At 50.8% G+C, this 14497-nt stretch overlaps 1 protein-coding gene across 12 annotated transcripts in view; it reads left to right on the forward strand.

Annotated features, from left to right (window-relative positions):
- DENND1A (DENN domain containing 1A) overlaps positions 1-14497 on the forward strand; it is a 499929-nt gene that overhangs the window by 448077 nt on the left and 37355 nt on the right. For all 12 annotated transcript variants that reach the window (XM_066256260.1, XM_066256258.1, XM_066256259.1 and 9 more), the window contains one exon: positions 805-936. In XM_066256260.1, the coding sequence (XP_066112357.1) occupies positions 805-936 (132 nt within the window). The remainder of the gene's footprint in view (positions 1-804; positions 937-14497) is intronic.

A 14497-nucleotide genomic window follows, 5' to 3' on the forward strand; every position in this document is an offset into this window, starting at 1 on the left:
CAGTTAATCAAAGTAATGCAAATTAAAACAACAATGAGGTCTCATTTTTCACCTCTTAAATTAGCAATACATTTTTAAAATGATAAGGCTAACAAGTACTGTGAAACTCAACGCATCTATTGCCGGTAGTGGTGTAAATTAGAAAGCAAATTGGTAAAATGAATAAAAAGCCTTAAAAAATGTTATCTCTTTTGACCTAGTAATTTTATTCCTAAGGATTTCTATTAAAGAAATAACCCAAAAGAAAGAAAAGCTGCAGTGTTTATCACTGGTATTTAGGCGGGGAAGTAACAACCTAAATGCTTGATAGTAGGAGAATGGTTTATTAAATTATTGTGTAGCCATTCAATGAAATATTATGCATCCATTAAAATTATCATTGTAATGACTGCAACACCATGGAGATGCTTATAATATAGTATAATATAGTGGGGAAAAATAGAATGCAAAATTATGCACGAGCTGTGATTGCAAGTAATTTTTAAATGTCTGCATGTGGGCAAAGTGAATATGTAAAAATGAAAATAGCCCTGTAAAGTAGTAGGATGAAAGGCTTCCCCCCCCCAGTATTGTGAATTATTATGTTGTTTTGTAGTTTAATGTGTGTGGTTGGATTCCTCTAGTTCCTGGAAGTCAAACAGCCATGTTGGCCTTCCAGCTCCTTCATCTCTAGCAGGAGAGGCTCTGAGTGTCCTGCTGGGGGTGGGGGGGGGAGGATCTTAGCCTTGGGGTTGGAGGGAGCACCAGTATTCACAGCAGGTGCCAAAGCCCTGACACCAACCCCTGGCTGGCTTCTTCCTGCAGGACATCGCTGAGAATGGCTGTGTCCCTGCCTTGGAAGAGCAGCTACCAAAGACTGCGCCGTCCCCGCTGGTGGAGGCCAAGGACCCCAAGCACCGAGAAGACCGAAGGCCGATCACGGTCCACTTCGGACAGGTATGTGCCCTGGCCTCGGACTGGCCCGCACTGGGTTTGCTCGGCGTTTCAGCGAAAGGGGCTGCTCGTGCAGTGGCCCTTTTTCACTCTGACTTTTTGGTAAAACGGTTCTATGGAATTTGTACATCTTCAAGCATTTATTTGGTGCAGACATGCTTTGAAGGTGAACTTTCAAAAAATTGTGAGGAGACAGCAGGGCTGAGGTCATAAACTCGCTGAACTCTTGAATGAAGCCATTAAAGGCAGCTGCTGCTGCCCCCACCCAAGGCACTGCGTTTAAGGTGCCTCTGTTAGCTAAGCATCTCATTAGAACACTTTAGCATCCCAGGCCCTTCTTTGCACCTTCAAGTAAAAGGCAACAAGCGAAGTCTTAAAAAAATCAATTAGGAGTTCTTTATTAATGTACTTCCTGAAAATCAATATCGGGAGCCGGCTTCTCAGAGTCAACACCACACCGAGGCTCTAGAGGCCCAGTTCTTTAACCAACCTCTGTGATGACCTGAGCATTTGAAAAATTGTCTATTTGTTTGATTTTTTTCCTCCAAAGTAAAATATGGTACTCTGTATAGAAACTGAAAATTTTTTAGCCATTTCTTATCAGTGGTTATACTTTTGGTTGGAAAAGATTGTATACCCTCTCCTACTTCTCTTGAATTGATTCTATTGATGAGTAAAAGACATAATTTTGGGGTTTTTTTATAAGAAATGGCTTCATTAACAGGATATGACTATAGTAAGAATCTGTAAGGTTTAGTCTGAAATCACCAGATTCTTTAGCCATTTATTAGATGAAGCATATTTAAAATAGTCTTTATGATTTTATTTTAAATGTGATTGCTATTTTATCACATAAAGGAGCTAGACGAATGCATTTAAAATGTTTAACAAACATTTATCAAGTGCCCACTGTGTATCAGGCATGGAGCTATTTAGAAGTGGAAGGAACTGATGAAATTGTTGCTATTTGTTATGATTGTAAGGTGTGAGTTTGTTAAAACATAAGAATCTTCCTCTATAATCAGCATTTTCCAATAATTCCTACATCTTAAACTTGGAGAGGCGCGCGCACACACACACCCTTTTCTGATTTTACACTTAAAAGGGATATTATAAAAATTGAAATATAGCATAAGAAAGAAGCATCCACAGGGCAGTGCTCATTTGCTTAGTGGGTATCGTCAAATTTCGTTGATGTTTGCACCCCTGAAGAGCTGTCTCCTCCAGCTCGGGCCCCTCTGGAGAAGCCTGCGCCCCAGGCCCCCGACTGGTTTGCTGAAAGCCCGGCCCCCGTTGTTGCCAGCGAGGCATTCCAGAGCCCGCTTCCTGCCTGCCTTTGTCCTCATTCCTGCACATGCGAACCTTCCCATGAAAAGAGCCCCTCGCTGGAGTTTGGAGCCCATTACAGAGAAAGAGGAGGCGGGGGAGAGGGATTTCATGGTGTTAAACATTCCATTTTCAAAACACAAAAAAGGAGGCCCTATTTGAAATGGAGAAAGACCTTCTTTCCATTTCTGGAAGAAGTAGAGATGCTTTAATGTCATATTCCCAGCTAAATGCAGAATAAGAGTGTGTGTGTGCGGGTGGGGGATAAACAATTAAAAAAGCCACCCCAAACTCTGTTGAAATAAGAACTGCCTGTGCCTTCACAGGTCTGTAAACTGGAGAGGATGAAAGTGGCTTTTTTCCCCCCGTTTGTCACTTCCCTCACGTGGCTGCCAGCATTATGCAGTGTACAGGAAGGTAGGGTTTTTTTTCTTAATGCATGCGTGCGGATTAAGGTCAAGCCCCAGTATCAGCCAGGCAGCGGGCTTCCCCGTACAGCTGCAGCCGAGGAACCTACCCACAGCCGCGAGCTGCCTTAATTGAGACGTGCTGTCAAAGTGACAAACACATTTGCATACAGTCTACACTCTATTTATTTTCTCGGGAAAGGTCCACAGTCTGCTGTTGGTTGAACATTCCTAATCAGTTTGCTGTAAGTGAACTGCCAGCCAGCTCGCTTGTGCTGGCCGCTTCTTCATTAGGTGACAGATTAGCTGCCGGGGGGATGGGCCTGGAAACCGCAGACCCTCTGTGTTAACTCTTTCCAGCTTGGGTTGTCCTTCAGTGCTTCCCTGGGGCGGGCGCCTGGTCTGCTGGGCCCTCAACCCCGACAGGCAGTGTTTTAGGGACCTTACGTCCTCAATGAACAGTCTTTCGAGTTCCATTTCAAAAATTTTGCCACATTCTTCTACCATCTTTACTACTTTTTGATTTGATTTTTTCTTTAAACAGACTCAGACCTGACGTCTGTACCAACTTCAGTCTCTGCTTAAGCGATGACATCGGTAAATCATAGGACTGATCTACTAGTCTAAGCTTTTTCTAAGGCGTAACAAAAAATAATCCTTTTAAGTGTCCATCCATGTGTCGCCTACACCAGTCCCGTAGCCCCAACAGCGTACATTCTCCTTCTGGGGATACATCGTCTCTGCATAGCCCTTTGAAGACGGGATCATTAGCTGCAGTCTGTGGTCGCAGAGCTAGAGCTCAGGGACCTGAAGGGACCTGCCCAGGGACACATCACCAGACAGAAACCCAGGACAGCCTGACTGCAGCTCCCTCTCCAAGCAGAGACTTCTGCTCTTTGATATGTCTGGTAAAGCTAATGTGTCCCAGCAAAATCATTTGAACCAGCCAGAGACTGCATGCTAACCCCAGAACAAGCCCTGCCTTGAGTGTGCATTTCTGTGGGTTTTATTCCTTAAGAACACTGAACTGTCCATGGGGACAGAAAGCTGTTGGGATGGTTACATCAGTCCCTCCACCGCGCAGAGCCAGTGCCCATGTGGCCAGCCGGGGGCGCTCTGTGGAGACATTTGGCAGGGTAGCAGGGAGTCTTCAGACAGAATCCGGGGGCTGGGGGGGTGGGCAGTGAGGGGAGCTCAGTGCTCAGGCAGGAGGCACCTCTGCCAGGAAGGGAGGTGCTCACTCGCCTCTCGCTGCCTCACTGGGCCTCCTCCTTTGAGGCTGTGACATTCCTCCATTTAATTCTGCATCTGTTCATCCATGTTTGAGGCCTACCCTGTGTAAAACAGAAAGGAAACTGTAGGGCAGAAAGAAGGAGACAGACCGGCAAACGGACAGTCTCAACCCACAGCGAGAGAGGTGACTTCAGGGCATTCTGAGGGCCCCGCGGAGGCACCTCTGCACCCTGGGGACCCAAGTTGAACCCTATTACTTAAAAGGTATTTAGTCAACAAACTGAACTCACTAGCAATTCATTTGTTTTCTAAAACAGACACGCAATGCCACTCAGAGCTGGCGACGAGCCATGTAATAGTTCCACACAAGGGCCAGCTAGGTGGATTTTCATTTAGCCTCGGATGCCTTAGCATGTCTGTTTTCTTTAAAGAGTTCAAAATCTCAAGTAACTTGAGAATGCTATTCCTACCCTGGGAAATGTGCAGGTTTAGAGAGGCTTTGAATAACTCATTTTTCCAGCTCTCAAGTGCAGAATCGCAAAATAAGGCCCAGGAGACAGTCAAGGGAGATGAGAAGGCCTGCCAGCTCCTCTCCTGGAAGGAGGCGCTGTGTCAGGCTGAGCCCTGGGAGCTTGCTCAGACTTCCCCACCGAGTGCAGGGGGTGGAGCTGTTCCTCCAGTGGAAGGGGGCAGTGGCTGCAGCACCCAGGAGGGAGTCGGGGTGCCTTGGGGGCTCACGCTGGCCCCGCAGCAGAGGGCCTGGAAGGAGTGAAGGGGGCGGCAGTTCCTCCAGACTGGCAGGCGGCAGGCTTAGTGAGCGAGGGGACCTACTCGCGAGGCCTGTCTTCGGCATCCATGAACAGGGTGGTCTTCACACCTACCACCAGAATCTTAAAAGTTTATGTCAAGGCCCTAATGGGGTTTGGTCACATAGACCATTGTGACCATCCAGATGGTCCGAACACCACATTGCTCTCTTAGACTCTGGCCTTGGAATTGGCTGCCACCTTAGGGGTGGTGGAAGAGCACACGGCCCAGGCAGGGGAGGGGCTCCTACAGGAGCCTCCGATGGCCCGGGTCCAGTTCTCGAGTCAGCTGCCAGTCTCGTCCTCTCAGCGACCTCCCCCAACAGGCATGGAGCAGGCGTAGTTCTTTGTCCCCAGGAACTCCTTCTCCCCTCCTGGGCAGGCAGGAGCAAGAGTGTTTCCCATGCTGTCCTCTCCGGGGGTCGGGAGAACCGCTCCGCCCCCTGCACTGAATGAGACGGAGGGGCCACTGGGCACTTCCACGTCTCTGTTCGTTTCACTGCCTCTGCCATCAGTGGTAAGGGAGGGCATCCCTACCGTGGTACAAGTGAGGAAACAGGCTCAGGGGACGTTCCTCTGTGTTAGAAGCTAATTCACATTCCACAGAAACACCTCTGCTCCTTGGCCGTGTGCAGCTAGCTGTCTCTCTCTGGCTGGGGGGACGAGGCTAGCTGTGGGCCTCGGCGGGGGGCTGGGCCCTCTCAGCCAGAGGGAGGGTGGGGATCCCTTGAGATCATGTGGCAGACCTACGTCCAAGATGCCCTTGCTTCCCTTGGTCTGTTCCCCAGTTGATCCTGCAGACAGAGTACCGTAGTTCCCCATGTATAAGATGCACCCTTTTTCGAAAAATTTGGGGTCTAAAAACTGGGTGCATCTTATATAGTGGTTGTAGTTTTTTAACTTGCATTTTCCATTTTTTCACATGGATAAGGAGTTGTATGAATTTTATGACGAATAAACCTTGAGTTCCATAACTTTTATGTAATAGTTTTGGGGAGGGGCAAAATTAAGGTGTGTCTTATACATGAGGAAATACGGGTAGTTGCCTGCCTTCCAGCTTGACAAAAAGTGGGCACCTCTATTCTCCAGTTGAGCAAACGTTTCTAAACCTCTTGAATGTCAAAGTTGAGATGCCAGTCAAACCGAAGCCCAAAGCAAGCAGCACCGAGGCCTGGGGCTCAGTGTTTGGAGACTCCCCTAGGGCAGCTCTTGGAATGAGGTGCCCTGCTTGTCTGTGCATCTGGAGAGTTCCGGCTTCACAAGCACAAGCCAAGTCGATCAGTGCCAGTCTCGTGCTGAGCTGGGAAAGCTGGCCAGCCAGCATATGCCTTCTCAGCACCCTGGCTCTGAGTGCCCTGAGAAAACCCTGCTGCCCGTTGAGTTTGGAAGTCACACACAATTCTCTTCAATTCATCCACTGCCTCCCAAACACCTCGGTCACCTCAGACCACAGGCCTATAATCGGAACGTATGCTCCTCAACAGACTCTCCTCCTTCTGTTTCTCCCACGCCAGTGAGGTTCATTCAGAAGCCTGGTCCACTCCTTCCAGCACTCAGACCCTCCGCCCTCTGTCCCCTGGACACTGCTCCCCTGTCTTCTCTATTGCCTCTGTCCCAGCTTTGGTTCAGGCTGCATTCTCACTCACCTGGACTTTTTAGCCATCTCCTAACTGGCCTCCAGGCTCAACCCCACTGCATTCTCCACATGGCCTTGCAGGGTCAACTTGCATCATGCATGAGTGGCCGTATCACCTCCCTGCTCCTAGTGTCCCCTAGAGATTCCATCCTAACCCTTGAATGGACCTTAAGGACCTTCATGATTTGCCTGTCCACCCTCAGGGCAGCCCGTTTGTAAATCCTGACCCCTGGGAGGAGTTGGGTGCCCCTGTCTTTGTAATATCCCAGAACTTGGCACGTGCACCATCTCATACTGCCTTGTAATTATTGCTTTAGTGCTTGTCATCTCCCATGAGAATATGCGCCTCTGGTAAGTTCACCACAGAGCCTGGCTGTCAGCATACATCTTAGGGTTTTATTATTGATATGGATTTTTAAATTGATAAATAATTGATTAAATACTTGCTGTGTGTTCAGCAAGTTCTTTTGTTTATTTGTTGCTGTGCTTATAATTCTGTTAATTTGAAGAAGAATGAATATTCCAATGGTGGCCAAAAACTACTTTCAAGTCTCTTTCCATGAATAAGGGTTTTGTTTCCAAGTGGAAACATCTTTATATTTTAGGAATTTAGATCCTGTCTCATTTTATTTTGTGTTTTTATAAGCTCCTAAGTTCTAGACCAGGGGTAGTCAACCTTTTTATACCTACCGCCCACTTTTGTATCTCTGTTAGTAGTAAAATTTTCTAACCGCCCACTGGTTCCACAGTAATGGTGATTTATAAAGTAGGGAAGTAACTTTACTTTATAAAATTGATAAAGCAGAGTTACAGCAAGTTAAAGTATATAATAATAATTACTTACCAAGTACTTTATGTCGAATTTTTGCTAAGTTTGGCAGAATAAATCTTTATAAAACAACTTACTATAGTTAAATCTATCTTTATACTTTGGTTGCTCCGCTACCGCCCATCATGAAAGCTGGAGCACCCCCTAGTGGGTGGTAGAGACCAGGTTGACTACCACTGGTTTAGGTCCTAGGAGCAGTGTGGGAGGGGCATGAGATGAATAGCTCTCTGTATGCTGGGTACAATGCCGAGACCTGAAGGAATGGGTCTGTGTTGCAGTTCCGGGAACCATGCTTGGTGGATCCCACAGGTTAGCCCTCTTAATCCTTTCCACCACCTCCTGGGCCTCAGGAACAAGCTCCTCTTGCAGGGGAGGAGACAGGCTCAGAGAGGATGGAGACTTAGCCAGAGTTTATAGTTCAGAAGCAACAGTCAGGATTCAAAGCCATATTACTTATTAATAGAGCTCCATTTTGTGCCCCAGCTCTGCACCGAGAACGTGGCAATTTCCTGCTGGTTTTGTAGTGATGGGGCCAGTGCAGTAGCCCGGGTGGGTGGCCGAGGATCCCAGGATGTTGGACCAGAGGTAAGGCCTTGTTCCTGGCACTTTCAGATCTTGGGCCTTCCTTAATGTTTCTGGGCCTCAGCTGACATCAAGACACGTAACTGGTATCCTGCACCTGGTGTAGAATCTGTGCACCAAACCCACCATTAGGCCCCAAAAGCATGCTGGGTGCTTCCCGGTGTGAGTGAGGAACCAGACTACAAGCTAAAAACTGGGCGTATGTAGGAGCTAGTACTGGGGGTGTCAGGAGTCAGCCTAGCTCCAAAGACCAGAAGCAGGACCATACAGGGAATCGGTATCAGTTAGGGTTCTTTGTTTTGCAAAAGACATAAAACCCAAAAGGGAGATTAAATTATTGGAAGTTGTTGGCTCACACTAGCTTCAGGTATAGCTTGATCTAGGTATCATATCATGTCAGTCAGACAGTTTGTGGCCACATTTCTTGGCTGTGCCTCCTGTACTGGTGCCATTCTCAGGCGGGCTTTCCCTTCCTGGTGGCCAGGTGCCTGTGGTGGCGTCACACCACATCCTTCCAGGTGTACGACCAGCAGGAAAGTGAGTGTCACTTGCTAGTGACTTCCATACAAGGCATGGGATTCACTCGTTGAACCAACTTTGATTATCCACCACCTCAGAACCAAACATTGTGGCCAAGAGTCTTCTGTGTGACTTGGGGTGGGGTGGGTGGGCCGCTCCATGAGCACCCCCCAACACATACCTAAGAGATGGAGGAGGGGTAGTTTCTGGAAGGAAAATCAGAGAGCTGTTCAAAAGAAGGGCAAACAGATAAAACTGATAAATGTGCATAAAGGCCAAAGAGAAGTCATTGTCCCTGCCTCTTGTCCTTCTGTCCAATGGCCGAGAGAGGTTTATACCCAGAGCTGTGGGAATCTTAAAACCAAGAAAATATGCATGACTGAGAATCAAGGTCCAAGGTCAACCAGGACCAGAGCACCAGACAGAGAGGGGACAGGAGTGCAATGGCCAGTCAGGGCACAGCAGGGAGGTCAGGGCTAAAGGTTGCAGGTTGTAGTGATGGGCACAGTTGCCTATGATAGCTTCTGGGAATGGAGTGTGGCAGGGCAGGCACCATCCAGGGCTAGGAGTAGAGAAAGAACCTAGACCACCTGTTCAGCCATCACTGACACCCATTCTGTGCCCTGCCTGTGAAAACGGGTAACAGTAAAGTGGCCCCTGACTTCAGGCGGCCCCAGTCCCACAGTGGGTGGTTTCACTTAATCCCGATGCAGGGGATTGATCTGATAGTTTTGAAAGGCCTGGAACTGTGCTGTGTGATCCTGCCATGGGGCATCTCAAAGTCCCTTTCATTTGTTATCAACTCCAACCAGTTTGGTCTTCGACGTGACTCCCCACCAGCATGCTCAGGAGGCCCGTCCCCTTGTCACAGCTGCCTTGCTGGAGATCAGGGCAGTGTGAATGCAATGTTTAATTGGCACCCTTGGTCCTCACTGGCTTCAAGGACTAGGCAGAGAGCGTGTTTTCCGAGGACGGCAGGGGTGGCCTTCGTCAGCCTGTGTCTCAGACCCCTGCTGAAGGGTCTGAACCTGAGAGACCAAACACAGCCACGTGCTGAAGGGTCTGAACCTGAGAGACCAAACACAGCCACGGGTCTAGCCCCTTCTAGGATGGAGTGGCTGCTGACTTCCTGTTAAAGCCCCGGAATTCTCTGTATCTGGCCCACACCATCCCCACTGCTTTCTCTCCTGGTTGTGAGAATCCTTGCCTTTTAAATCACTCCTTTAGCCCAAGTACAGTTTCCAGAGAGGCCCTACTAAATGCACAGAGGAATGGGAACTGGGCTGGCCAGCTGCCGCCGGGCAGAGGAAGTGCGGAGTCCAACAGGGCACGAGGCCCGAGCAGGGCTTTGCTCTGGGAGCTGTCTGGTCCTCCTTTCCGTAGGCAGAGCGCCTCCCAGGCTCTGACCTGCCTCCTGGATTCTGCGCTCCGGGGAGCTCAGCTCCTGTGCCTTCTAAGCACCGCCTTTGTTCTAGTAGCTCCCAGAATCCACTCTTCACCCATCGTGTTCACGAGCTTCCCGCACTGCCATGTTTTCGTCTCTGCCCCGCGCCAGTTCCACGTCCCTCCTATTCCCCAGGGCACGTGTCGCTCCCCTCCACTGCTCTGTGGGATGCAGAGGGTGTCAGGAGACATCAGTAAGGACTGAGGCCAGCCCATCAGCTCCCAGGAGGGGGCTCCTCTCCAGGATTCCCCCCCCCCCCGGTCATGGGCCTGCCTGATGGTCAGAACATATACTGCCTTCAGGCCCCGCCAGGGGGCCTCTGCCCATGCTCCCTTGCCCACAGCTGGGTCTTCTGGGCTGGAGACCTGCCATCCTCTCACCCTGCAAGACTTCGCTAAGCCTCCACCCTGGGCAGAGTCCCTTCCTCTTCTCTGGTCCCTGACACAGTCACTGCTCTTCATGGGCATCTGCTTCAGGCCCGAGCCGACCCGACCGTGCCAGGCTCTGGAGGAGCCCAGAGATGGGTCGGCTCCTGCCGTGTCCACAGCCAGGCGTGCCCCCCTCCTGCAGCCTCTCGGGGCCCCCTCAAGCCCCCTCCCCCGTAAGACGCCTCCGGGCAGAGCTGTTCCCCCCTGCTTTGGGCCAGCACTGCCCATATGCCTGACCCACTGTCCCTGAGAGGGACAGTGCTGGCCACTTCTCTATGGCCTCAGCACCCTCCCAGGGTCTGGCATCAGTGAGTTGCCCAGTGAGAACATGGGGACAGCTAAGTGGTGAGTGAGTGAACTCAGGAAAGGGGGCAGCCAGTCAGCTCATGAGGGGGAGAACCCCACAAAGGGGCGGCTGAGCTCCACAGTGCCCCTGCTCATTTGGAACCCCTGCACGCGGTGCCATCCATGAGTGACAGGCCTACTGTGTCCCCCAGCTCTGTCTGCAGCCAGCAGTGTGACAGCAGCGTCTCTGTCGGACGACTGACCAGAGCCTAGAACAGCCGTCCTTTTAAGGTCTGTGCTGTAGCAGCTCGCCGTCCGGCTCCCTGCCGGGGAGTGGGGAGCCCAGCAGGACAAGAGCAGGAAATCTGATTCTGCAAGACCAGAGGAGGCAGCTCCCAGATTAGAATTCTCTGTGCCAAAGGTGGGAGTTTATCACAGTGGGGAAGGGGAAGTGAAACATAAAATATTGAAAATAAATTATATCCCGCAAGCAAGATCCTCTGGCAGTCAGCTCGGTGTCAGTGGCCGTGTGGGGAGCCTTCGTCCCGTGGCCACAGGACCGCTGTGCCAGGAGCTGCCTGTCACATTGTGCCCCATCAATCCCTAAGCCCTTCTGTGCACTCAGAAAATGATTAACCTTGCTGTGCCCAGGGGAAGGGATGACAAGGACTGAGAGATGGCAGGATAAGGAGAGGTCAGATGGGTTGGGTTGGTTTTCATTATAATGTGGACCACCTGAGTGGGAGCCCAGCCCCTCCACAAGCATCGTTGCATTTAATCTTCTCAACAACCCTGTACGATCAATGTAGTTATTATTATTCCCAGAAAGCTGGTGCTCAGAGAGGTTGAGCAACTTGCTCCAGGTCACACAGTAAGTGGCAGAACAAGAATTCCAAACCAGGTCTATCTGGTGCCAAAGCCTGGGCTCTCCCCTCACTCGACCCCTTTCATCAAACCCTCTTCCTCAGCTACACCTGAGTCCTGAGGGTCTGGTTGTGGCTGCCAGTGTTTAGGGGCCTGCTTCAAATCCAGCAGTGTGGCTTGGGATAGCCGTGAAGGTCAAGGTCACTTGTTCTGATTCTCCTTCACTCCTGGCTAAGGCTCCCAGCTGCTGCCTGGATTTGAAACTTTGCTTTCTCCCTAGAATAAACCTAACAGGGCCTGGGATTCTTTAGTAAAAAGGAGGGGGATGAGAGCAACATCCATGCTGCCCTGCTGGGTGCCTGCTGGGTGCTGGGTGCTGGGCGGGGTGCTCAGAGGGTTCACGTTCTCTCACGTTCTCTTCCCCACACTGATGTAGCCGGGACTCGGACTACCCCACTTTTCAGTAGAGCCAAGGGCCCTCCCCTAACCACCTTCCCCTTGCTTGTACGATGGACTCAGATTCAGGGCCTCAGATGCTTCTACCTTAACCCTGGCTCCCCTGGCCTGGGACAGCTGGGCAGTGACAGCAGCTCCCTGGCAGCGAAGGCTGGGTGCCAGTCTCTGGGACAGTTGATCAGGGGTTGCACTGACCGTGTCCCTAACTTACAAAAAGAGACTTGCCCCAAGGGACTGTTGATTATATCCCACTTAAAATGCAGAGTGTGATGGGGCTTAACATTGCCTGCAAGTGCCTCAGACTGAGTTTCTGAGATGCTCCTGCCCATTGGCCACCAGAGCCTATGGTCAGAGCCTCCTCCTGGCCCTCCCAGAGAGGCCCCAGTCCTCAACCCATTCTAGGTGGATGCCTGTTTGCACTTTCTGGAGAGAATGACTATATTTCCACAGGGACAGCAGGTCCACCTGGGTGAGATGGGGCCTTGAGAAGCTAGAAGGAAAGTAGCAGTCAGCAGGCCAGGAGACTGACTCTCTAGGTGTGGGGACCAGGGGCCTGTTCCCTACAGAGACTGAAAGGGGGCAGGGGAAGCTTTGCCCCAGGGCTATATCTGTGAGACACCTTCCATTGCTCAAACCATGAGACCAGCTAAGAATTATCCTTCCCTGGCTACTCTCTAATCTTTGTGATTAAGTCTTGAAGTCTTGGAGATTTTGGCCAGGCAGAACTCTGAGTTATTCTTTTATACCCTCCGTAATGCCCTCCTTCACTTACTCAGCATATAATGAGGTATGCCAGGTACCATGCCCTGACCAAGGCCCCAGGGTCACAGAGGAATAAGATGTGGCCCTGCCTTCGTGGCACTCACTGTTTGGGAGAGACAGTTAACAAATCATATGGAAAGAGAAAGGCTAATGGACATAAATGTAACAGCTGAAGAGGAGCCTAAGGATGTCTAGGGTAACTAGGGCAGGCTTCTCAGAGGAGGTGACATTCCTGTTAGATCTTGAAAGATGAGTTGCCTATCAGGAAGAGCCAGAGGAAGAGGGCAGTACAGGTAAAGAGGCCATGTATAAAGTACAGGACACCTGGCTCTTCAGACTAGTGTGGAGAAGCAGGAGCCCAGGAGGTAGCTGGTGAGATCTAGGAGCTGAACTGCGGAGGCAGGCAATGGCTAGGCCTGGGGGGGGGGGCTTGAAACATCTTGTGGGGGTCAAGGAGCCAGTGTGAGATGATTTTCTAGGGAATGGCATTTGGGAACACTTCCTCCGGGGTCCTTTGGAGAGGGGTGGGAGTAGGAGAGGCAGGAAGACCACTAACGATGCTGCTAACATTCAGGCAAGAGCTAGGAGGAGCCTGACTTCTGACGCTGCGTGTGGGGGTGACGATCAGGGAAAGATTGGAGTGAGACCTGGGGGACCAGCCTACAGACTCGGGGATCTGCTGTGCACCCTCTGTGGGAGCTATTGGAGCTCACTGTGGAATAGCGTGAGGCTGGGCACAGGCTGCCTCTCATCCCCCAGCCAGCACGCTCTAGTCTAGTGAGATCTGAGCAGCAGCTCACGATGAGGGGAGTGTCTGCTGGGGTGCACAGGCCAGTGGACACCTCCCCTCACAGCCCAGGGTGAGAGGCTCTGCTGTGGACAGAATGGTCTGCTTCGGAGTATTGGGTCCAGCGACCTCCACTCTCACTATCCGACTTTTGCCCAGGGCTGCTGCCGGCCGCCCTTTTATACTCTCTCTGGGTCCTGTAACCAGGGTATGCAGAGCTTACCTCACCCCCTTGCTGCTACCCCTACCCCAGAGTGTGGAATGTTATGGCTCCTGGTCTCAGGGTTGCCAGCTCTGGGGTGTCCCAGGCCCGTTCCACCAAGGATGATGTACAGTATTATGCTAAACCAACTTTATGGGCTGCTCCTTAAAATGCAAGCCCCTGCCCGTGATGGATGGAGAACATCCAGTTGTTTAGCCAACCACTTACAGTTTGTTGCAAACCTGCAAGAACCTCACACAGGCGTCGTTAGACCTGTTATGCCAAGGATCCTATAAATAAATAGCAGAGTGTGTCTTAGTGCGCCAGGACTAGAGTGTGGAAATAGAGGCACTGTATAAATGATGCATATTTACAAAATAAATACATCAGTACATTAATGTATGTAGCCACAACCAAATCACCTAGTGTAGCAAGTACAAAAAAGCTCCAAGGACCTGCCAAGTGATGGGCTTCCGTCTATCCATGTGCATCAGCATTAGAAATGACCGCCGAAGGGAAGGGGGTCCTCCTGCCCACTGACCTTGAGGCCTTTGAGTTGAGGCAAGTGGTGAGATGCAGGTGGGCACCCTGACACACAGCTTTTCTGCCAAGGTGTGAAACTCACCATGCCGTGTGTTCCTACAGATGTCTTAAGGTCTGCCGCCAAGCAGAAGGCTGATTAGCACTGAGTTGCAGGATGTGATGGGTTGCACCTACAGGAAGGTGGCTGGCTGGGGGGTGACAGGGCAGATTTTCTATTTATGCAGACTTGCTTTGGTTTGTGCAGGGAAGCAGTAAGTTGATTTTCCAAGTGACTCTCACCAGAGCCCTGTAACTTTCAGCCTTTCACCCTGAAGGCAGGGCTGCGTCTTCAGAAAGTCGGTTCCCCACCTCAGCCGCCCCTCTCTGCGCTCTGAACCCCACTGGGCATCTGGCTCTTAACATCTGGAGCTCCAAAGAGGTAGCTGACAGAATGGCCGCTGGAGTGGCACCCCTCC

Source organism: Saccopteryx bilineata, chromosome 2 (assembly GCF_036850765.1).
Source record: "Saccopteryx bilineata isolate mSacBil1 chromosome 2, mSacBil1_pri_phased_curated, whole genome shotgun sequence".
In the NCBI taxonomy this organism is placed as follows: Eukaryota; Metazoa; Chordata; class Mammalia; order Chiroptera; family Emballonuridae; genus Saccopteryx; species Saccopteryx bilineata.